Raw genomic sequence first — 23,974 nt, 5'->3', positions numbered from 1 at the left:
ACTATACAACAATAAATTTTTAAAAAGAACTCAAATTTCATATAAGCAATGAGAAATTTTTAGTGAACATCCCATGCGATATTTGGGACACACATATATAATATTAAAAATATTATGTGTTGTTCATCTGAAATGCAAATTGAACTGGGCATCCTGAATTTTTATCTGGCAGCCCTAGCAACATGTACTTCATTGGTAACCACTGAGAGACTGAATATGCAAATGGACAACAGCTGAACCGTATATAAATAGAGAACTCTGGCGCATAAGCTGCAACAACCGGCCTAGGACACCAACCCCTTAGCTACAATAAAAAACTCAAGAAGCCGGCTTGCAGAAGTCAGACTTGCAGGAGGACAGATTGCTATTTCTAGTGGCAATCCAGGAAGCCAAACAATACCGTGGAAAACCACCCAACTCCCAGACAGGTTCCCAGGGTGGGAGGCCATGCGAGCCAAGCCACTGGGCAGGGGTGAGCACAGGCCAGTCTAAAGCCGGTGCCAGAGCTGGCCCCTCGTGGGGTCCCTTGGCGTGTCAGGGCTGTGAGCACAGAAGGTGCACTCTGAGGACATGGTCTGGTAAATGGTGGCGGGGTGGGGCCTGCGGAGGGGAGATCGCAGGCAGCCTAGCCTTTCTACCTCGCTGCCACGGTGGCACTGGCAGTGGACAAGCCCTTCTTCACAGGGTGCTCTGCCCGGTTCCGGAGTCGCTTCAAGCCTTTGGGTGACGAGCACCCAGGACAAGAACAGAGGATCCAAGGTGAGGGGGGGCCGGGTGGCACCACCAGCTGCCCCACCACCGGTGCCCTGAGACCTGTTTGCCTCTACCTGTTTGGGACTGCTCTTTGTCACGCTGCTGGGTTGGACATTTTGAGTCAGGAAATCTGAAACCAAAGGAAAGGATGTGAGCTTTTCCCCAGTGACCATGAGCACGGCTCAGGCCAGGCACTGGGCACCATCCCAGTTAGCCCACGATGCCACGTGAGTCTGCCCAATCGTGAGCCCCACTTCAGAGGAGGAAGCTGAGGCTTTGAGAGGAGAAGCCCCCGCACAAGGTCACGGCTGTCAAGGGTGGGCTCACATGGGGGCTGGCTCCCGAAGGCTCAGGGCCCCACTGTGTACACCCAGGCCACTCACTGAAGGATCTTCCTGACCACCTCCACAGCTGTGTCTTCAATCAGGGACTTCCCCATGCGGCTTGGCTGGCTGAAGGACTTGGGGGTGACCACGTCTACCTTGGCCTCTTCTTTATGGGCTTTTGAAGACACCAGGATGTCACTCTCTACCTTCAGGTCGGTCAAGATGTTGTCCTGCAGGCCAAAGATCAGGGCCCGACTGTGTGGGTGGCAGGCAGGCTGGGTTCCCGTCCCAGCACCACCTTGCCCAGGTGCTGTGGCTGGAGGCCAGCTGCCTGACCTCTTTGAGCCTCCCTTTTCCCTTCCGTGAAGTAGCAGTGATCATATCTACCTTAGAGGACTATTCATTCATTCATTCACACGTGCATGCTTCAAAAATGTTTCTTGAGTGCCTGCTTTCTGCAAGCCTCTGCCTGGGTATGGGACACAGGATGAAGAGGCCACATGTGACCCTTACCCTCATGCAGCTTACAGTCTGGTCAGGGAGACAAGACATTTATTTGACTACAATGGTCTAAAATGGGGCCGGTGTTATGAAGGGGAAGTTCCAGCGTCTTCCCTGAGGCTGAGGGTCACGGACCTGTAAGGCCACCCGTAGATGTGCCCAGGCAGTGTTTCTGACCAACGGACAAGTGAGTGAATGAGTGCATGGATGAGTGAGTGGCCACCTCCACCTCGAGTTGGACCTTAGAGAAAGGGTGGGAGTGGTGGCCCACCACGAGTGCTTAGTTAAACTGTCCCCTATTTTATCCTGCATCTTGGCTCAGCACTAGACTGTAAGCACTGTAAGGGAAGGACTCCAGCTGGACTCCTAAGTTTCATCTTGTGGGGCGCAGTACTGATGGTGTGATGGAGGCTTAGTGCTAGTGGCACGGCAGGAAGAGCCTCCCCAAAGAAGGAAGGGCTGGTTCAGAGCGTGGCAGTGTGAGGCAGGGCCTGAGGGTGGCCAGAGCAGGACTTGAGGGGTGTCCGCTTATGCTACCATTGGCTCTGTCACAGCCCTTCTGGCAGCTGGTTGAGCACCTCTGGTGTTTAAAGCTTGGTGAGAGAGGGTGGGGTGAGGGTGACGGGTTCTGCCCTCTTGGGGCACACCGTCTAGGGGAGACGACTCCTAAAAGGGAGACCTCACTGCATGGTCTGTGGGCTCATGGGGAACTGGGACATGCCAACGAAACCAGGGGGTGAGAGAAGGCCTGGGGGAAGAGATCTCTTAGGGGGGCCAGAGAAATGAAGTGCCCATGGAGGGCAGACCTTGGAGGAGGTTGCTGCGCAGGTCTAGGTAAAAGGTCTGGATTTTATCCCAAGGGCAGGAGAGTGACACGGGCAGACTGGCTTTGTCCAACATGAGGTCTGGCTGCAGCTCTGGAAATGGATCATGGGGGGAAGTGAGAGGATAAGGGCAGCCAGGCGGGCAAGAGATGGGGGGTTGGACAAGGCCATGGGGGTGGGGTGGGGAGAAGCTGGTGGCTGCTCATGGCAGCGGGTGGGAAGGAAGAGGCTGAGAGGTGAGGCTGCCCTGAGAGCTGGTGGGCCCTGATGGCAGGAGGAGGTGCTGCCAGGAGGTGAGGGGTCTCCTAAGAGACCAGTGCAGGGAAGTGACCCATCTGGGATTTGAACCCAGATCTGACTCCACAGCCTGTGGCCTTTCCAAGGCATCCCAGCAGGCCTGACGTCCGGCAGTGGCCTGGGAGATCTTGCCTTGGGCTCTACTGAGCCCTGTGGGTTTCCTGGGAGCCCAGACCCAACAGCTCAGCTGCTCTTCCCCACGGCCGCCCCATCCCGTTCCTTACGGTAAAGACCGCTTGAGTCACGGATACCATGTCCAGCTTGCAGTTGAGATACTGAATCCTCTGGCTCAGTTTTTCTTTCCAAGTTCGAACAAGGCCAAGGAGGTCTTCTGTGGTCACTCTCTAGTGTGAACATGGAGGGAAAAAGCCACAGGAAGCAGGCTGCGGGTAGGCAGGCTGACTCCATGTGAACTGCGGGAACCGGCTGGCTGGCAAGGACACCTCTTGGCTCCATGGGGGCCCCTCACTTGCAGGGAGGGCCCTGTGGGAGTGGGGAGCCCTGGGCTGGCTCTCTCAGGTGGCTCCACTGCAGCAGTGAATCCTTCCCTGATGGGGCATCGGGAGTTCTATTCCTGGTTCTATGGGTTTGTTCTGGGCAAATGATTTAAGCTTGCTCTACTTAGTCTCCCCATCAGTGTGATGGGGACACAGAATGTTCCTTAGGATCTCTTCTAGTTCTAATGCTCTACGTGTAGAAGGAAATATTTGGCCCAAGATGGTGAGGGTGGGTAGGCGTGAAATGGCCACAGCCTTTCTGGAGGGTGATCTGGCTATCAGATCAAATACGTCAAATACATGACCCCTTAGAGCAACAATCCCACAGACCATACCTTGCAGGGGGCAGGGAAGCACCCGTGAGGATGTTCACCTTCCCCAAGCAGCCCGCACAGCGCTCAGTGGTCCCCACACATTGCTCCCTGAATGGCCCACTGACCTAATGGATGACCCAGGCCAGGTGGCACCTTGACCTCTTCCCATTCCCTTCATTTCCAATGCACCCTGAATCCCGCCCATTCCCCCGCCGCTCAACCCCGGGATTGGAACATGTCCCTGCTGGAGTCTCGAGTGGTGATACTATTTGGTCTTGGCACTCTGCCTCATTCCTATCTGCCTCCCTGCCTTTCTGCACCCAGCAGCCAGAAGGTCTTCTTTAACGTGGCACTGAGCACACGGCCCTGGCCACACCCTTCCCTGGTCCCCAGCGCCTTCACCGAGCATCTGATGCATTGCTTCCGCCTCCTGATCACCACCCGGCAGGAGTGTCCAACCAGTGTCCTCTGCCAACACAGGACCACCTGCCCGCTCAAGCTCATGCTCCCCATCCCATGCCAGGGTCTGTGCAAGCCCCCTGGTACCCTGCCCAGTGCCCTGACACATCAGATAGGAAGTGAGGAAATGTGGGAGAGCAAATGCTTCTGCTCTGAAGAGAGAGAGTTGTCCCTAAAGGGCCTGCTGAAGCGGTCACAGCAGATTAAGCTGGTTTTCCCCTGCTCCCCCGTGTATGTGTAGGAACATCTGCACGAAAACACAAGAGGTTACACGGGACCTCCACTCTGTGCTTTGTGGATGTTCAAACTTTTTTCACCAAGCACACGTAACTATGCAAGAAAAAGCAGTAAAGATAGAAAAATAAATGTCCTCTCAGTGCTAATAACAATAAAACCTCAACTTAGTCACTGAAATGGAAGACAGAACCCCTGGCCAGGACATCTGGTTCTCGAGTGCCTGGCTGAACTGTGGAGAAAAGATTACTTGGAGTGGCCAGGGTGCAGGTGGCACAAGGGACAGAGACATGCACTAGAGGCAGAAAAACAAGCAAGTCAACAACGTAAACACGCAGAGATCCGCTATGCTGGTCAGTGCCTGGCAGGCACCTGGAACCTCGCTTCTCCCAGACTTTGCTCCAATTTGGACTTTTCACAGCTTATACACAGAAAATGGAAGTAACCAATTTATGTGCAATGGTCAAAACAAAAGTAAAATCAAACAAAAGGTGGGTGTTCAGAGGGCAGAGTCCTGCCTCTGTTATTCATCCAGGGCTGCGTTCCAATTACAGGGAGGGAGGCCTGGTGACATCAGAGGGGGAGGGAGGCCAGACTCAAGCCCCTGTGCTCACTGGCCTCGAGATGCCTGCCTGGGAGGAGCTAGAGGCCGGGGGCAATGGCTGGTTTCTCTTCTCGTCCTTAATTCCATTGAATAAAACAGGAGTTAAGTAGGAAGGCTCAGAGACCCCGCTGGTGGTGGAGAAATCTTACAGATGTAAGTTTATTTCCAGTTTATGATTCTGGCCTGATGCATCTTTACTATTCATAGCTTAGTATCCACTGAGCACTTACTTTTTCATCTCTCCTTGAGCTTTGGCACATTTGTACCTTGCTTTGAAGCTGTTCCAGAGAAGAATTTAATCCATCTGTTTGCAAATTGGATTTTGCCACCTAGAAAAACCAGAGGTTCTGAGATTTGTTTCTAGAATACTTATTTTGATCAAGAAAATGTTCGGCAAATCATTATCTGAGAGGTGGATTAAGTATCGAAAAAATGAAATCGGGGGAAAAATGCACAGTCGTATCAGGAACTCGATCAATGCAAATTTAAAGGACTTTTTTTTTACTGTCAAATAGTAAGTTTTAAAAATAAAACTAGTGACCTGCAGTACTGGTTGAGGGCGTTAGGAGGACACTCTCGTGCCCTATTGGTGAGGGGATGTCTGTACAAGCCACCTGGAAAGTACAAAGAGCCTTAAAACATTCATGCTCTAACCCAGTAATTCCAGCTCTGAGAGACACCCTATGGACACCATCAGAGTTTCCAGTGCAAGCATGTCTAACACACCATTGTGTATATTATAAGTGAAACCCACCAGATGTTCCTCCAAAAAGGAATGGTTAAGTAAAAATGGCAACACATTCAGGAGAGAGAAACCATCAAAGTGATGGGGGTTTTTTTGGGTTTCTTTTTTGCGGTACGTGGGCCTCTCACTGTTGTGGCCTCCCCTGTTGCGGAGCACAGGCTCCGGACGCGCAGGCTCAGCGGCCATGGCTCACGGGCCCAGCCGCTCCACAGCACGTGGGATCTTCCCAGACTGGGGCACGAACCCGTGTCCCCTGCATCGGCAGACGAACTCTCAACCACTGAACCACCAGGGAAGCCCCAAAGTGATGTTTTTGAAGAAACTTTTCAAGATAATACAGCTTAAAAAATCGTAATAAATAGCACCCTTCCCTTGTCCCCACTGCCCTGACCCTCACTCCAACACCAGCAGCCCAGCTCACACGGCCCTGCTGACCCGGCCCCCACTCCAGCCTCACTGCTCCCCACTTTTTCTTGCTCGAACTCTCTCTCCCCTTGGCTCCAGCTCCCCAGGATTTTTTTCACGATCTCTCCAGGACACTGCTCCCCAGCCTCCTGCCTGGCTGGCTCTTCCTTCACCATCAAGCCTTGGGAAACACCACTTTCCTAGTCCAGATGAAATCCTCTCCTCTACCTCCCCACACACCTCACACAGCCCTCATGGCTTCTGTAGCCCAGATGGCCTGGCATGGTTAAGGCCTGAATTTCTGGTGTCAGTCAGACCTGGGTTCACATTTTGGCTCCACCATTTAAGAACTCTGTGTTCTTGCCCTAAGTCACTTAATGACTCTCTGCCTCAGTTTCTTTATCTCTAAAATGGGGATAAGAACAGTACTTGCCTCACACAGCTCTTGTGCGGACTCACACAGTTAATCAAAATAAGCCCACTGGCAGGCTGCATGGTGCATAATAACTCAGTGGATGTTAGAAACTATTACAATTTAATCTCTGACTTCCGGGCTGGGGTGCAAGTCCCATGGGGCAGAGACCACACCAGTATCCCCAGCACCTGGGACAGTGCCTGACATGCAGGTGTGTGTGATAAACGTCAAGTCCCATGGGGCAGATGAAGAATGAATCTGTCCTACCTCGCACTTGATGTTCACCTGCAGATTTGTCAGCAACCGCTGGATTTTCTCTATGAAAATAAGGTCCACAGACAGGTTATGGAATTTACTTTCAAACTTGTTGATGACATCATTAGCCTTAAAGAAAGAGAAAAAGTAAAGGAATGGAGCTTAATTTGGAACTTTTGGACTTTAGAAGCAGAGGGGGACAGGCTCAGTTAATGGTTGGAAAGGGGGCTTGACCAGCCTATCAGGCAGTGAGCAAGGTAACCACCTTGTGAGCGGGTATCACGGGAGCCTGGCTAGAGGTCGTGGTGGGGCCCGCTCACCTGGTCCAGGTACTCGCTCTCCATCTTCTCCATGTTGATCATGATTAAATTTTCAACAGACTCTATCCGGGCAGCTTCCTTCTCCAGTCGATGACACACTGAGTCAATTTCTTCAGAAGAAAAGTTGCCTCCCTCTGAGAACAATCTGAAAATAATTGGGGAGAAATAAATCCACTGATCAGACCTGAACCTTTCCACGCAGTCCAAATACTGTGGTTGACCAGGCTTTAGATTAAAAGTACAAGATCATGGGGCTTCCCTGGTGGCGCAGTGGTTGAGAGTCCGCCTGCCGATGCAGGGGACACGGGTTCGTGCCCCGATCCCGGAAGATCCCACATGCCGCGGAGCGGCTGGGCCCGTGAGCCATGGCCGCGGAGCCTGTGTGTCCGGAGCCTGTGCTCCGCAACGGGAGAGGCCACAGCAGTGAGAGGCCCGCGTACAGAAAAAAAAAAAAAAAAAAAAAGTACAAGATCATGGAAAAACAAATGCAGGTAGCTCAAGGACAGAAGCAGGGCAACAACCCAAATGTCCATCAAGAGATGAATGGATAAACAAAATGTGGTACATCCACACAATGGAATATTACTGAGCCTTAAGAAGGAATGAAATTCTGACAGATGCTGTGACATGGATGAGCACTGAAGACATTATACTAAGTGAAAAAACAGACGCACAAGAGAACAAATCTGGTGTGATTTCACTTCTACAAGGTCCCTAGAGTAGTCAAATTCATAGAGACCGAAAATAGAATGGTGGTTCCCAGGGGCTGGGGGAGGGCAAAATGGGCAGTTTGTGTTTAAGTTAGTGTTTAGAGATTCAATTTGTGAGGATGAAAATGTTCTGGAGATGGGTGGTGGTGATGGTTGCACAACAGTGTGGATGTACTTAATGCCAGTGAACTGGACACCTAAAATGGTTAAAATGGATCATTTTATGTTACAGATATTTTATCCCTATTAAAAAATGGAGGGGCAAACAAGACCACCTCTCAATAGAGAAAGCCCAGTGGTCTGCAGAGGCCCCAGATGCTGGGTCTCACCTGCAGTGCCTGACAAACTCAACGTTGGTGTAGCGAAGCTTGCCCAGGCTCTCCTCCAGGTACCGGCGGAAGCTGCGCAGGGTCACCTGGACGATGTTGACATAGCTGAGCAGCTCCTGGTGCAGAGTGCTTCTGACAGTGACCAGCCTGGGGGACACGGGAGGGCAGGGTGGTGACCTGGGCACAGGCGGGCAGCTTGGGAGGTGGCTTGAGCTCCACATGCCATGCCCAGCTGTGGGGTCACCAGAACCACTGCCTGTCTTCTCTGGGTAGAAAAAGAGTCCTTAGAAGGAAATTCACGATGCCAGTGCGTGTGGGGCTCTCAGTGAGCTGGACCAGAGGGCAGCCCTCTCCTCTGTCCGGCCCCTGCCACCAGATTGCTAAGAGAATCCCCAGGTCCTACTGACTCCGTCCCCTCCTTCCCCCACCCGCTCTCTCTAACTCACTCCCACAGACGTAGCTCCGGAGCCCGGGACTTCCTGGAAGCACGGGCTGCAGGTTTCCTCTGTACACCCAAGTCTACCCTAACCAGCTCCCTCTGGCTCACCTGACCACGGTACAGACACCTTCCAGGGCTCCTCACCAGTGACCTGACGGAGGCCTCCCTGGGCACACAGGTGCCTCACCTCAAACCCCTGGGGGGCCTCTCGGGACCCCTCACTCTGCCCTGAGAGCAGGGCATCCCCACCTCGAGCTGGGCCAGTGCTCCTCTCCAACGGGAGAACCTGCCCCCTCCCCACCTTTCTCCATCCCAGGCCCGAGGGCCTCCTGCAGGAAGCTCTTCCGGACTTCCCCTGATAGGAGTGGTCTTTCCCACCATGGACGTTCCAGGGCACATCATCTGCACCCTTGCACTCTGACCGCGGGCACCCTTTTCTCTCTTTGGCTGCTCCCCCACCCCCAATGCCCAGCCCCCGGCCAGATGCTTTACACAGTTGCACCCTTGCGAAGAGGTGAAAACCCTTCTGGAAACCCTGACCCTTCTATTATCCACAGAGGGTGGGGGAACCACTCCTTTGAGAACAGCCACCTGGCTGGGATTCTAGGGCCACAAGGCTACAGCTGAGACCCCCAGTGCCCTTACTTCTGGCTCTTGGTGGTGCTCAAGAAGATGTGCTCCAGGTCGTGAATCTTGCGCCAGAAGTCTTTTCTCCTCATGTTCTGCTCCTCTTGGAACTGGCAGAACATCATCCTCTCCTTCCTCAGCGTCTCCATCACCCCTGCACAGTGGCTGTCCAGCCGCTCTTGGTGAAGCAAGAGTTCGGCTGGAAAAGGACAAGGAGAGATGAGGCCCTCCAGGATCTCAAGCCAGCCCAGGACAGTGCTTTCCTGGACAGCGATGTGCCTCTCCCGGGCCAGCTACAGAGCAGGGACCTTACAGGCCAAGGTCCCTTATTCTGTCCCCACTGCCCTCCCCGGGGCCTGGCCTGGGAATGGACACAGAGCTCAGGGAGGCCAATATGAGACAGCCCTGGGTCTTTAACTGGAGAGGAGGATCTGGCCAGCTGTGATCAGGGAGGTGCCTGCGGTGGAGATACCCTGCCTGCAGCAGAAGAGAACAAAGCCTGGGAGACGGAGAGCACCTCCCACCCCAGGAGCAGGTGGGATGGGTGTTGGGGAGGGCAGGGATCTTGATGCGAAGGCCTGGGAGAAAATAGCCAGCACAAAGCTGGGCAGTTGGCATGTGTCCCTTTATATCAGTGGCTTCTCATTTCCATTGAGCCTCAGTTACAATGAACTTCAAGAGCTCTATCATAGGCCTTTAGAGTTAGCAGAGAGTCCCAGCTCACCTCATCTCACCTCCTACTGCCTGGAGTGGAGGAAGTGCTATGGTCTCAGCTCTGCCAAAAACAAACAGTGGGATTCTGGGGCTTTGTTTCTCCAGCCTCGTTTTTCACATTATGCACTGGGCCAGGAGCCAGGGAAGGGGCAGGAAACCAGCCTTCAGGGAGCATCTTTGTTTATATTTATTAATTAATGCACACATTTCCCATATGAGGACAATGAGGTTCCAAAAGTCAAGCTGGTCTCCCAAGGCCACAAGCATTGGGCCTCTGGAGTCCACACTCTTTCGCTGCTCCAGGCAATAGGAGGTTGGGTGGGGTCAGGTGGAGGCTCTCTGGACGCTTTCAGGGTCAATAATGGAGCTTAAAGTGTGACTCGAGTAAAAACCTGACGGGAGCCGTTGAAGGATCCAAATAAAAGTGCCCTCCCTCCAATTAATGGAGCCCTCTGCCTTAGAGAGGAATGGCATGTCTTTTTAAGTGTTAAAAATTGTAAGCTGAAAATAATGGCTACCACTTTTGGAGGTTCTGGCTTATGCCAGATGCTCATGATTCCTCACTGTACCATTTCAAGGAGAGTTAATTACCATCAACAGCATGCCCTCTGCAGGTTAGGAAGGGATCAGAGAGGTCAGGTAACCTGTCCAGAATCCCACAGCTAGACAGGTTGAGCCTGTTAGCTCTGATTCCTGAACTACAGGCTTGCCTCTAGGGCATCTGCCATGCAGGTGTGTGTCTGACAGGTGTGTGAGCATATCTGGGATCCACAAAGCTAAAATAGGACAATACTCTTCATGTCAGCATCTAGCACCTTCTTTAAAAAAACCTTAAATAAGGATTCTGAGTACAACCTTCTCTGCCAACCTGGGAGGTACGAACCCTCACGCACATCTTCCAATGTGTGATGACAACATGCTAAGCATTGCATGGTACAAGCTGCTAATGAATGTGGGGTTGCAATGGTACAGGCAGCGGGGGTCTGCAGTACCTGCCCTGACGTTGTGGATGTCCTTTTCAATGAACTGGGCTCTTGGCTGGTGCAGGTGCAGACGCAGCTCCAGTTCTGAATCCAGCTCATCAATCTTGGTGGCCACGATGACCCGGGCATTGAGGGCACATTGGTCAAACCACTTCTCTAAGTGCTCAAAAAAGCCAGCTCGAAGACTAAGGGAGAGACCAGCGAGGGTCAGCAATTGTGAGCAGGGAGATATCTTTCCACACTGATGCTTAAAGTGCTTCCCCTTCTACTCCTTCTTCCTTATTTTATTTCCCACTACACTGTATCTCTTTGTTTGGGTGGACCATCATTCATTTAGCCAGACCCCCTGCTGAAGGACATTGGGTGGTTTCCAACCATTTGTTCTTACAAAGAAGACTGCAATGAATAACCTCGTACATATGTCAAGTGTAGAACAATTTCTATAGGATAAATTCCCTGAAAGGGAACTATTGAATCAAAGCCTGAAATACGTTTGTGGATCTGGCAGATACAGCCAAACGGCTTCTGTTGCAAGACAACTTGAACTCCCATCAACGATGAATAAAAGTTCCTATTTATCCATAGCTTCAGAATGTATTGTCAAACTCTTGAATTTGACAATTTTGTCATATTATGACTGAGATTGAGCATATTTTCATGTGTTTAAGACTATTAAATTTCTTTTTCTGTGTACTATCCATTAATATCTTTTGTCCATCATTCTAGTGTGTAGTTGCCTTTTTTCTTATTAATTTCTAGGATCTCTTTATGTATTGGGAACATGAGGTCCTTTAACTGAGATGTGAGTTGCAAATATTCTTCCCAGTTTATTATTTCATCCTGTTAAAATGTAGAGTGATTTTCTTGGCTATATATTGTTAAGATGTTGGTTCTCTCCAAATGTATCTACATATCCAATACAATAAAATTAAAAGCTTGGCAAATGTCTTCTTTTGGAAACTGATGAGCTGATTTCAAACTTATATAGAAATACAAATGGCCAAGGAGAGTCAAAACAATTTTGGAGGATGTCAAGGTTGGAGGGCTCACACCACCAGATAATAAGACCTAATATAAAGCTACAGTAATCAATCAGGGGGAGGTGGTGATGCGAGACCTGGCAGAGCAGTGGAGAGAGGAGAGTCTTCTCAAATGGTCTGGGGTCAACTGGTTATCCATATGGGAAAGAAATGAATCTGACTTCTACCTCATACATAAACAAAAATCAATTCCAGTTGAATTGTACATCTAACTACGAAATTTTAAAACTATAACATTTATGGTAGATAACACAGGAGAATATTTTCATAACCTTGGGGCAAGCAAAGATATCTTAGATAAGACAGAAGTTACCCTAACCCTAGTGAAAAAAACTGATGACTAGGGCCTTATTAAAAGGATTTCTGTTCATCAAAAGATACCTTTAAGAGAGTAAAAAAGGCAAGCACAGAGAGGGGATGAACATTTGCCATGTATTTAACTAATAAAAAACTCATATCTGAGATAGATAACTCACATAAATTAATAAGAAATAAGATAGGCAATCCACCAGAAAAAAAATGGGCAAAAAATGTGGCTAGGCATTTCACAGAAAGATTACTAAATGGCCAATAAGTATATGACAAGGTACACGGCATTGTTACTCATCAGGAAAATGCTAATTAAAACCACAATGAAAGACCTCTACACATACACCAGAATGGCTAAAATAAAAACTACTGACAAAACCAAGTGAGGATGTGGAGCAACTGGAACTCTCATACGCTGCTGTAAACTGTTAAAACAAAACCACTTTTGAAACCTCTTTGGCAGTATCTTTTGGTTGTATCTCCTCTGAGACAGATGGACCAAAAGATAGATGGACACACATATAAGTCAATTTCCCAACAATTCCACTCTTAGTTATATAGCTAACAGAAATGTATACACATGTTCACCAAAAGAAGCCGGACATAAAAGAATACATTCTATGGGATTCCATTTAAATAAGTTCAAAAACAAGCAAAACTAATTCAGAAGTTAGAATATTTGTTATCCTTGGGTAAGGGAGGGCAGTGACGTGAGATGGGTACATGAAGGGGGTTGGTAGTGCTGTCTTTCCCGCGAGTACTGATTACTGGGTGTGTTCCCTTTGGGTAATTAATTGAGCTATATGCTCATAATTTCCATACTTTTCGGTATGTATGCTATGCTTCAACATTCAAATCCAATCCGTTGAACACAGAACTATTTTTCTGGTTGGTCCCAAGGCCAGATGGCACAGTGTTTGGTTCAAGACTCTGGAATTACAGGGTCTAGGTTCATATCCTGGATTTAACTACTTCCTATCTCAGAGATCTTGTCCAAGTTATTAATTCTGAGCTTCAGTTTCTAGAATCACCTGTGAAATGAGCTAATTACAGTACCCCTCTCTTAGTTATTGAGAGTATTAAACTTTCTCAATAAATAGTAGCTCTGATGGTGGTCCTTGCTTTTCTTCATTCCCTGGTCTATGGAGAGGGCAGACAATGGCCTGTGACAGAGGAAGGAGGAGGATGAGGTTCAAGTCAGAAGACATTTTCAAGGTGAGATGCTGCTGAGGTGAAGGAGAATAGAGTCCAAAGGCCTGACTTCACTCCTTCTACTCCCTGCCTCTGGTCTCCTGTCCATGTGTAAACATGGGAGGTAGACTAACCAGGTGATCTCTAGCTGGTTAGTCCTAGCTATGACACTATAGTATCAGGAGGGCAATGCAAATGCTATCCAAGAGCCAAATGCAAATTTTCACATTTGTTCCAAATTCAAACATAAAGGATCAGAAAGAAATTTGGGAGTTAGGGGCGGTAAATGTTCAGTGGTAAAATTATTCTATATTCTTCATTGTACTTTTTTCAATTTTCTACATTAAATGTGTCACATAACCAGAGCAAAATATCATACTGATATACTCATAACTATGGTCTATATCTATATAATTTTCCTAAAAAAGAAAAGAAAAGGAACTCTAATATTAACAGGCATGCCAGGATCTAGAACCCAGAAACACCTTCAGGGAAAACCCTGTTTCTTATGTATTGATACAAGGCCCAGGCCAGCAAGTCATCCTGGGACAGGCAGAGGGCTCACTCTCACAGAGGATATCTGTGACTGCGAAAAATCCCTGGACATCTGCTACTTTGTGTTGTGTTTCTCATCTCTACCCTCAGTTACCTACGTGTTTTCTATTCCATCGAAACTAGTCCAATCTTCCATTATACTATTTCACCTTGTTAATAAAACTCAAGGAGAATGAGAATAAAAGGGTTTTTTACTCACTGTTTCTTAATTTCTAAAACTAGTCTGGATAGAATGATCACTTGTTCTAGGACATTGGCACTGGAAGTGTCATTGAAGAGAATGGCAGAAAGGTTGGAATGGGGCCTCTTGCTACTCTCTTCTTTTTCCAGGGGCAGGAAGACAAAGTAAGTGTTTCCACTGGATGTTGTGAAGGACTCCATTTCCTCGTGGGAGACCACTCCCAGACTCTCTTCCTGGGCTCTGACCTAAGCAGAAAACAAGACTTTTAGACTTGCCATCATCAAACAGACTTGGTGATCCCTACCACAGTTTCCTTGACATCAGAGGTTGTAAACCTGTGGGACAAATCTTGCCTATAATTGCTTTTTTACCCATACAGTGCCTTTTAAAATTGGGAAATTCCACCTAAAAATCTGGATTTCTGATTTCTTTTTAAAACCAGAAAATCTGGCAATTCTGAGACTACATTCCCACAGGGCATTGTTGGCTGGAGCTGAATAATGGCTGCATGGCTGCCATCGACTGAACGTTGACGTCCCTCCAAAATTCATATCCCCAGTGTGTTGGTGATTGTAGGTGGGCATTGGGAGGTTATTAGGTCACGTAGGCAGAGCCGTCCCTCAGGAATGGGGTTAGTGCCCTTATAAAAGAGATCTCAGAGAGCTCTTGGCCCTTCCACCATGCAAGGACACAGAAAGAAGGCAGCCGTTTGTGAACCAAGAAGTAGGCCCTCACCAGACACTGAAGCTGCCAGCGCCTGGATCTTGAATTCCCAGCCTCCAGAACTGTGAGAAATAATTATCTGCTGTTTATAAGCCACCCAGTCTGTGGTGTTCTGTTAGCGCAGCCTGAAAGGACTAAGACAGTAGTCTCTCTCATGTGTCACTATTTTACACTTGGTGTCCACTCTTTTCTATTACATGCCTGTGGGCATTTGAGTTTGGGGTCCCTGTTCAAAAAGAGGTCTCATATGCCAATTCTTCCACAGCAATATAGGAAAAGAGTCTTTTGCAATTTCATGATTATGGAATTCAAATTACTGTTCTGTGAGTTTGAATGTGTTTTGAGGACAAGATTTATTAATATGAGAGTTACTTCCCTGCACTCTAAGGGGAGCTATCTGCCAACTTGGATATGGATCTTTTTTCTTGCATAAGCAGAGAATGGGAAGAGAGAAGGAATGGAGGAGCTAAGTTGGTCTACACAATAAAGAGGAGCTGGGAAAGAGGGAGGACCAGGGAGGGATGAGGAAAGTCGAGGGGTGACTTCAGAGTAGGTTGCAAGATGGGATGTGAGGAGAGGAAGGTGAATTTTAAAAAGCATTGCTGGGGGCCTCCCTGGTGGCGCAAGTGGTTGAGAGTCCGCCTGCCGATGCAGGGGATACGGGTTCGTGCCCCGGTCTGGGAGGATCCCATATGCCGCGGAGCGGCTGGGCCCGTGAGCCATGGCCGCTGGGCCTGCGCGTCCGGAGCCTGTGCTCCACAACAGGAGAGGCCACAACAGTGAGAGGCCCACATACCGCAAAAAGAAAAAAATAAAAAATAAAAAAAATAAAAAAATAAAAAGCATTGCTGGGCTTCCCTGGTGGCGCAGTGGTTGAGAGTCCGCCTGCCGATGCAGGGGACACGGGTTCGTGCCCCGGTCCGGGAAGATCCCACGTGCCATGGAGCAGCTGGGCTCGTGAGCCATGGCCGCTGAGCCTGCGCGTCCGGAGCCTGTGCTCCGCAACGGGAGAGGCCACAACAGTGAGAGGCCCGCATACCGCAAAAAAAAAAAAAAAAAAAAAGCATTGCTGTGAGATAAGAATTGGATCCCTGCTGACAAAAATAAAAGGTGTGCATACATTTATTATTCTCTATATGTATCCCAGTGGAGACTGCGCCACAGGGGACCCCAGCTTGTCTTAGGGACACACAGAGTGAACACAGCACACCTTCCATACCCAAGAGTGAATCCGCTGCTGGCCTACCTCATCCATAGATGACCTCTCACGCTCTTCCTCCTCTTCCTCCCTCTCCTCCTCCACCTTTTCCTTTTTCTCCTCCTCTTCTTCTTCATGAACCATCATGTTTGCCTGGTTCAGGGGTGATTTTAAGGAGCTGTCTCTTTCAACCTGCATTTCTTCTAATCCCGGAATAGGGTCCTCTCTGGACTCATCCATCTCTTCACTCAGTACAGACTTTTCCTGTGGCCTTACTACCACCTCTTGAGTGGTGGGGCACTCGATTTCTTGATCTTCTTCTTCTTCTATGTCTTCCACTGGCCTGGGGGAACTCGTTCCCCTACTTACGCTTTCCTCACCTTTGCTCGTGTCTGCTTGAGGCCTTTGTTTTCCCCTCAGTTTTCTCATTCTCTCCTGGAATTGCTTTCCATGTGGTTCTGTTGATGACCAAGCCCAAAGCCCAGGAAGAGACAGGTTACCAATGCAGCCTGATTGGGCCTCCCCAGCCCCCAGATATACAAGCGTGGAGTCGGGGAGACTCAGACTTGAATTGTAAAAGTGTTACCTGGTGCCCTCAGTCGGAAAATGACTTCACCCTCCAAGTTCTACAAGGCAAAAACAAGGACACTGAATGAGCAGAGTGCCACTTCTGAGGGTGTATCTTTTCTTTTAAGGAAAAGGCCCCTCCCCTCCCCTTCTACAGCTGATGCAGGCCTTGACCACTTATTTCACAGGGGTAATCAGGGTGTTCCCAGTCAGTTTTCCTTAATCCCAAGCAGGCTAGCAAAGCTTTCATCACACAGCGGCAATCACAGAATAAAATCTCATTCTGACACATTTTTAGTAGTGATCTGGAGCAAAAAGCAAGAAAGTAAAAATGGAGGGATGCAAACAAAGGGGCAGGAATCTGCTGCACCCAGTGCTGGATGCAAACATACAGAATGAACATGATTTACAAGATCTGGGAGCCCCCTCGTCAACACTACAAATTCCCTCTCTCACAGGCTGTGGGTGAAGTTGTGGATATAGTGTGTCATGGATAAGTGTGGATCTGAATTCCAGCTCCTCACAAGCTGGGTGACCTTGGGCAAGCCCCTTAAACCCTACGGGCTCAGTGTCCTCCCTGTGACACAGAGACCACAGTAGCACCTACACTTTAACCCAGGCAACCAGATGGATCTCAAAGGTAGTGAGCTTCCCCACTGACAGCTTGAGTTCTGCCTCAAGCCAGGTGCCCCATGAAGCATTTACGAGCAATTGGGACAGGGATCCCTGCTGAGGGGAGGGATTCTCTGAGGAGTCAGGAACCCCACACCTATAGAAAACCCACACCAAGTTCAGTGTCAGCCACAAGTATCTTCAGCCCTGGCCGTGCAGGACTCTGGGTGCATGTGTGGGAAAGAGCCAACTCTGGGAGAGTCAGACCAGGACACTCCGGGCATTCGTGCATTTACCAGGGAGCACTCAGTGTGTCTGAATTATGTGCAGGGCACTGCTGAGGGCAGTCAAAGCTGGACGAAAGTTAGGAGGGCACACCTGCCCCTCAGAAAACCCCTTCCAGTAGGATGCCCTGAACTCCTGCATTTGACAGCGACCAACGTACAAGCACATTCAGGGAAAGGAGAGGTGACGGGGTGAGGAAGGGGATATGAGGGTCAGAGTGAGTGGGTGGGATCTTGTCACTGGCAGTGGCTGGAAGTATGGGTGGGTTTGGGGTGTGTGGAAACAGAAGGATCCTAGCAGAGGAACGGGGTGAGGAAGGGCAGGGGGCAGTGGCAGATGCAGGAAGAGTGAGGAGTTTGCTGAAGCAGGGAGAGTCAGGGCGGGAACCAGATGCGGGGGGCCTCTGAGGTCATCTAGGGACTGTGGGCTGGGTTTGGTAGGGGCTGCAGAGCTGGTGAGGGCCTTTTGAGCAGGAGAGTGGGTACATCAGAGCTGTATTTTAGGAGGGTTATGCAGCAGTGGTGAGTTGGGTGAATGGAACTCAAAGTCACATAAATTAGCCTTTTAATAGTAATTCCATTCAAGCCTGAGGCCTGGATTCTGAGCCTTTCAACCTCTTTTAATATGAGAAGAGATGGTCTCTTTAGGAGACGCTTTTAGCTTCTCACTCCTTGATGTCCTGACATAGATTCTAACTCCCCACAGTCCAGAGAGGCAATCAAAATTGAGGCAAATAAGACCTAGAAGTCATCCTCTCCCCATTGCTCCTTGGTGAGCAGCTGGGATTTTTTGTAACCCTTTCCATACCTGTTCAAAGATTTCACGAACACAGAAGTGTCGGCTGAGGGTGGAGCTGTAGGAGTTGAGTTCCTTCAGTATGATTGCTGGGTACTCCATCACTTCCTTTGTCAGGAGGACATGAAAACTCTCATACCTGGGAGGCAGGGAGGTGAGACCACTGTCTAAGCGGGGGCAGCTGGGTGTGAGAGACCCCAGCCAAGAGCTATGCCTGGGACCACATGGAGGTGGGCTTGTATCTGGCGTTTAGTCCTGCGCAGAGCTACCGCGTAGGTTTCCTTTTACAATAAGTCTTTGGTTTGTTTTGCTATTTTTCTGATCATACAAAGAATACATACTCTTTGTAGAACATTTAGGAAACACATGCGAGAGAGTTCTCTGCATGCTGTAACATGGGTTCCCACTTCCTGTCTACTGTACTAACCCTGTCCTTGAACTTTACCTATATCATTCCATCAAGCACTCCAAAACCCCAAGGCCCAGACTTTTATCTGTTCCCTAGGTAAGAAGACCAAGGTTCAGGGGGTTACTTATTTGCTTTAAAACGTACTTCTGAATCTAAGTACTGCAGTCAATTGGCAGTGCAGTTCCATTTCTGTGAATAGTCCTTACAGAATTAGTTGTACAAAGGCACAAAGGTACAAGATAGTTTACAGGGAACTGTTTTTAATATTGAGAGATTGGCACCAGTCTTAAAAAGCTAATCAACTGGAGGATGGTTAAATCATTATGAAGCATCCATATTAATGAATGGATGGTCATTTAAAAATGAAAATATATCTGCAGTTATAGAACAATTCTTATTTTAAAAACACTGTATGTGTATATATATATCCACATTTATAAATGTCTATGTTCACAAAAAGGATGAGTTGGGCAGAAATTAGGAGAATTTCCTATGTGTTTGTATTTGTTAACTTTTTTTTCTTTAACAAAGCATGTATGTTTTAAAATTTAAGAAGGTGGGGGGAGGGTCCATGCTCTTGACCTTTAAACTACATGGCCTAGAAACCTCCCTCCATAAACTTTTCTGATCAAAGTTCTCCCTGAAACCTTTTGTGTTGGCTGAGGGTAGAGCTGCAAAGAACCACAATGGTCTCTGAAGTTGGAGACATCATTGGGTTGGGCTCCTAGGCAGGCACCTTCTGATCTTGAATATGAATTCCAGGCTATCCCCTTCTGGCGTCTGGTCTGCCTACCTGCATTTCATATTCTTCAGAAAATCTTTGGCCTTTTCCAGGTGTAACTTCAGGGTATTCTCACAGCTTTGCTGCCTCAGTTGGTCCAAGAGCTTACCGAGGTGAGCCTCCTGGGCCTGGCAACCACACCCCAAACAGAAGGAAGCAGATATGAGTTACCAGAGCTCGACGAGTGTACGTGACGCGCAGAGACCCTGCCCCTGGAGCTGAGGTCCAGGTGCCCCGGGCAGGCTCTATTCTACAAAAGGGGCACCAAATGTACCACCACCTTACTCTCACTGCTCTGGGCCTTTGGGCTCTTTTCCCTACCTGGAATGTTCTTCTCTGTCTACTTTATATCCCTGGAGACCCCGCCTAGATGGGACTCCTCAGGGACATGTCCCTCACCCCCAGCCCGCCCAGGCAGACCCCACTACACCTTCCGGAGGCACCCACTCCTTGCTCTCCTCTCACCTGTTGTGCTTGACGTCAGATGCTGAGTGCACCCCTCCACCCCTAGACTGCATGAAGGCAGGTGGGTGGGGGCCAGCTCATGTCCTGTGGGGACAGGATGACTGCCAGAGGTAGATGCTCCATGCCCCCCAGTCTGTCTGTCTCTCACACAGACCCCCTCACAGACATGTCTGGATCCGGCACCCATCGCACAACCTGGACCTGACTCTGGTAGGATTCTTCTGCTCCCATGCAGCCCCGTGACCAAGGTGAGCCTCAGTTTCCTATCTGCTCAAGTTTTATAGCTTGAGCTTTTACATTTGAGTCTAAGATACATTTGGGGTTAATTTTTCTATAAAAATAAAGTACATAAAATATGGTGTGAAGTATGGATTGAACTTCTTTGTTTTGCATCTGAACGTTGGCTGAGTTCACGGGCCACCAAGCAGAGCCACTGGGCAGCTGACAGCCTGGGTGTGGCCCTTCGCGCATGCCTCGTGGGGGCTACCTGGATGCTGGGCCCACACCTGGCTCTCGTGGCTGTGCTTCTGCCGCTGCTGCTCCATCCTCTTCTCGAGCTCCAGCTCCTGCTTCGACAGCATGCTCCGATGTACCTCCCACAGCTGCACAGCCTCCTGGAAATAGCTGAAGAGATCTGAGCTCTGCCTCTCTGTCTGCTTCGCCACGGCCTCGAAGGATTTCTGCGGTGGAGGAACCCAGAGAAGGGGCCTTAAGTGCCAACCGGCCCAGGCTGAGGAGAAGAGCCCCACTCACAGGGCTCCCTCGCCGGCCAGTGGAGGCCCATGTCACTGGCCATCACTGCCTGGGCACCATCCCTCAAGGTTATCTTCTGTGCCACATCGTGGCTCACGGTCCCCTCTCTGCTGGGACAGCATTTCTGGTCTGTCCAAGGCCATGCCCTCAGACTGGTTGACCTGAAGTCCCATCTCTAGACCTGCCCCGTGTCCACTGAAGTCCCTGACAGGAAAAAGATGGAGTTTGGGGCCTACAGAGAAGAAGGTGCCACCCTAGACACCAGCCTGGCATCAGGTGGGCCATACCCACCTTGGCCTGGGGTATCCCTCCTTCTTTGGATTCCCTGACTCAGCACCTGAGCCAAACACCACAGTCTACTGTTAAATCCTCACCTCTCCCTCTTTCATGTGTGTCTTTTATACTCTCCTAGGGTCTGGAGTTGGCAAACTGTGGCCTGTGAGCTAAATATAGCCCCCTGCTTATTTTTGTTTAATCTTGGAAGCTCAGCACAGATTTTACATTTTTTAATGGCTGAAGAAAACCTAAAGAAGATATTTAATGATGTAAAAATTACATGAAATTCAAATTTCAGTGTCCATAAATAAAGTTTTATTGAAACACAGCCATACCCATTCATTTCTGCATTGCATAGGGCTGCTTCTGTGTGACAGCAGCAGAGCGAGAATTTGTGCCAGAAACCTGACAGCCCACACAGCCTAAAATATTTACTATCTGGCCCTTTACAGAAAACGTTTGCTGACCCCTGCTCTAGACTCTAAGCATCATGGGATGCAGGCTTATTGCTCCTCGTGACCTTCAGCACCTAGACTCGGCAAGGGCTCGGGGAGCACTCACTGCCCGAGACTGTTCAACTGGAGTCCACAGGTGACTGAGGCATCAAGGGGTGAGCCTGGAGCACCCAGCACAGGGGCACTGCTCCGAGGGGCTGCACGCACCAGTGACAGCAGAGTTGTAAGCCCCTGGGCTCCCACTCCTCTCACAGCCCAGCACGCCGGGTACCCCCCACCCTGCTCTCCAGCCGCACGGGTCCCCAGTTACGCACATCCAAGACCTCCAGCTCCTCCTCCACCTTGCTCTGGAGATTTCCCACCATCTGGAAGAAGGACGGGCTCACCAGGCTCTCTGCTTCCTCCTCAGTGAAGGCCTTCCAGTCCAGCAGCTGCTTCTGGAGAGGAACAAGGCAGAGCCCGGCTTAGGGCTGATGCCCTGAGATCACCTCCCAGCCATCCCTGAGAACTCGGCGGAAACTCCCACAGCGGTGGAGACAGTCCAGCTTTATCTGCCCACTGTGTCCAGGTGCTGTGTGCTGCCCCTGTTCACTGAGTCCCCCAGAGGTGTTCTCATTAGCCCCGTTTGGCAGATAGGAAACTAAAGCTCACAGAAGTGAAGGAACTTGATGGAGGTCACACACCTGGCAAGTGGTGGAACTGGGATCTGAACTCAGAACTGTCCTACTGCACACCCTACAGACATCAACCGCCATCCTACATGGCCTCAGCGTTGCTGTAAGCCAGACACGGCTCCCATTTCCTGTCTGGAATTAGGCCAACTGGAAAGCCAGCTCTCCATATTAATAAAGACTTGATTTATGCACAAAATCTAGAATAAATCAACCTCCCCCAAATTAAAAACATGTCTCCAGTGGTATACTTCCAATGCCGCTGCCCAGGAACACCAGGCGCCCTCTGTCAGGCTCAGAGTGCTCTTGGGGTACATGAGGACATCAGCATTCACCCCCTGCATGCACCCAACCAGGGGCCATGAGCATGGGTACAAGGCGTCAGCACTCAGGGCCACAGGGCCACGGGGCTCTGGGGAGGGCGTGAGTGACGAGGTGGTGAGCGCTGGGGGTGTGGTCTTGGGGAGGCTCTCCAAGGGCACGAGGTTTCCCTCCAGGCTTTACTCCTAAAGTTTGACGCCCCTAAAGGGCTGACTGAGAGGCACGTGACTGCCCCTAAGGCCACAGAGCAAGTGGGCAGAGCCCTGTGGGCTCGGACAGCCCTTGGGACTTTTGCAAATGGGTCGTCTCACCTCCATATGGGGCCAGCGACACCCACTCTGCAGGGCCTTGTAGGATCTGATGAGAGTGGGTGCAAGATGTGGCACAGCCCCCAGAGACCACAGCGTGCGCACCGTGCACCGCGCTGGCGAGCGTTCTGCTCCCCTGAACTCTGCTCACCTCAGAGTCTTGGCGGCAGAGCCAAAGCTCGACAGACACACACGTGAGGGGTGGATGGAGGAACAGGTGCTTCTTGGGGCCCGCAGGTGAGACCCTCATGGCTTGGGGACTCCTACCGCCAGAGCCGGCAGGTTACACCATCTTCAAAATGATTAGGCTTTTGGGGGTTTTTCATCTAAAGTTTTCCCAAGGAGGCAGGGAGGGGGCATTCTGACACAGTATGTCCTTGCACCTCAGAAAACCAGGCATTGTAATTGAAGGGGGTTGTGAGAGGGCTCGCTGTCTCACCCTCTAACAGAGGTGGGCAGGTGGAGTGAAGTTGTGTGTGATGCCAGTGGCAACACTATCTACAAAAGGGAAGCATTGGAAATAACTCCCATGACATGACCTCCACTGAATAAATAAAGTGAAGTGATACAAAGGGTCAAGGGTGAAGGCTGAGGTGATCAGAGGGTAAAACTTTGTCCGTGGGGTCAGGGAAGGCTTCCTGGAGGAGGTCACGTTGGGGCCACTGAGGGGTAGGTGGGAACAGCTGGGGAGAAGAGGGTCCAGGCTGAGGGAACAGCTTCAGAATGCCCAGAGGCCAGCGTGGAGGGAAAGCAGGGGGTGCAGGCTGGAGAAGGGCAGGGGCATAACCTGTGCTCCCCTCCTCAGACGGGTCAGGAGGGGCACCCACCTTGCACTTCTGCACTTGGGCCAGGCACTCCTGCCAGGTCTTCTCATACTGCAAGCGGATCCGCGTCATGCAGTCCACGTGGTAGGCGTCTCCATAGGTGGAAAAAAGACATCAGCAGCTCTTCCAGAAGAAGAGGGGAGGTTGGGAAGAGGAGTTTCCCCGTCGCTCAGGGAAGAGGCTTCTCCCCAGCCAAGTGCCTCAATAGTGGGGATAATTTAGATCAGGGGCTGCTATCTCCCTTGCCTCAAAGTTCCCAACACCCCAAGATAAGGACCTCAAATAAGGAGCCACCTTTTTCTGTTCTGACCCTAATTCTTGACTCAGTTTTGAGGCTGGTGAAACTCTTTTGGGGGAGTTGCACCAAGTCACAAAACAGTAACCAGGTGCAAATTAAGGAGTGTTTACAGATCATGTCTGTGGTGAACCCCTTAAGAAGCGAATGGACCAGCAGAACATTCCAAAGCTGATGGACTGATTGATTGACTGATCTTCTCCTCTTCC

General features: G+C 50.0%; 1 protein-coding gene across 1 annotated transcript in view; it reads right to left on the bottom strand.

The window, feature by feature from the left end:
- The window catches only part of CCDC180 (coiled-coil domain containing 180), a 55,919-nt gene that overhangs the window by 15,572 nt on the left and 16,373 nt on the right, over positions 1-23,974 (bottom strand). Inside the window, 18 exon segments of the mRNA XM_060101245.1 lie at positions 639-796; positions 799-883; positions 1,137-1,309; positions 2,926-3,045; positions 5,040-5,138; positions 6,642-6,758; positions 6,950-7,094; positions 7,989-8,135; positions 9,073-9,253; positions 10,761-10,936; positions 14,046-14,272; positions 15,997-16,406; positions 16,535-16,574; positions 18,220-18,346; positions 19,410-19,525; positions 20,369-20,542; positions 21,661-21,783; positions 23,474-23,562. Of these exon segments, the coding sequence (XP_059957228.1) occupies positions 639-796; positions 799-883; positions 1,137-1,309; positions 2,926-3,045; positions 5,040-5,138; positions 6,642-6,758; positions 6,950-7,094; positions 7,989-8,135; positions 9,073-9,253; positions 10,761-10,936; positions 14,046-14,272; positions 15,997-16,406; positions 16,535-16,574; positions 18,220-18,346; positions 19,410-19,525; positions 20,369-20,542; positions 21,661-21,783; positions 23,474-23,562 (2,707 nt within the window).

Source organism: Mesoplodon densirostris, chromosome 6 (genome assembly GCF_025265405.1).
Source record: "Mesoplodon densirostris isolate mMesDen1 chromosome 6, mMesDen1 primary haplotype, whole genome shotgun sequence".
Taxonomy (NCBI): domain Eukaryota; kingdom Metazoa; phylum Chordata; class Mammalia; order Artiodactyla; family Ziphiidae; genus Mesoplodon; species Mesoplodon densirostris.
Note: the sequence above shows the minus strand (reverse complement) of the source record. Positions and strands in the feature narration are given on the sequence as shown.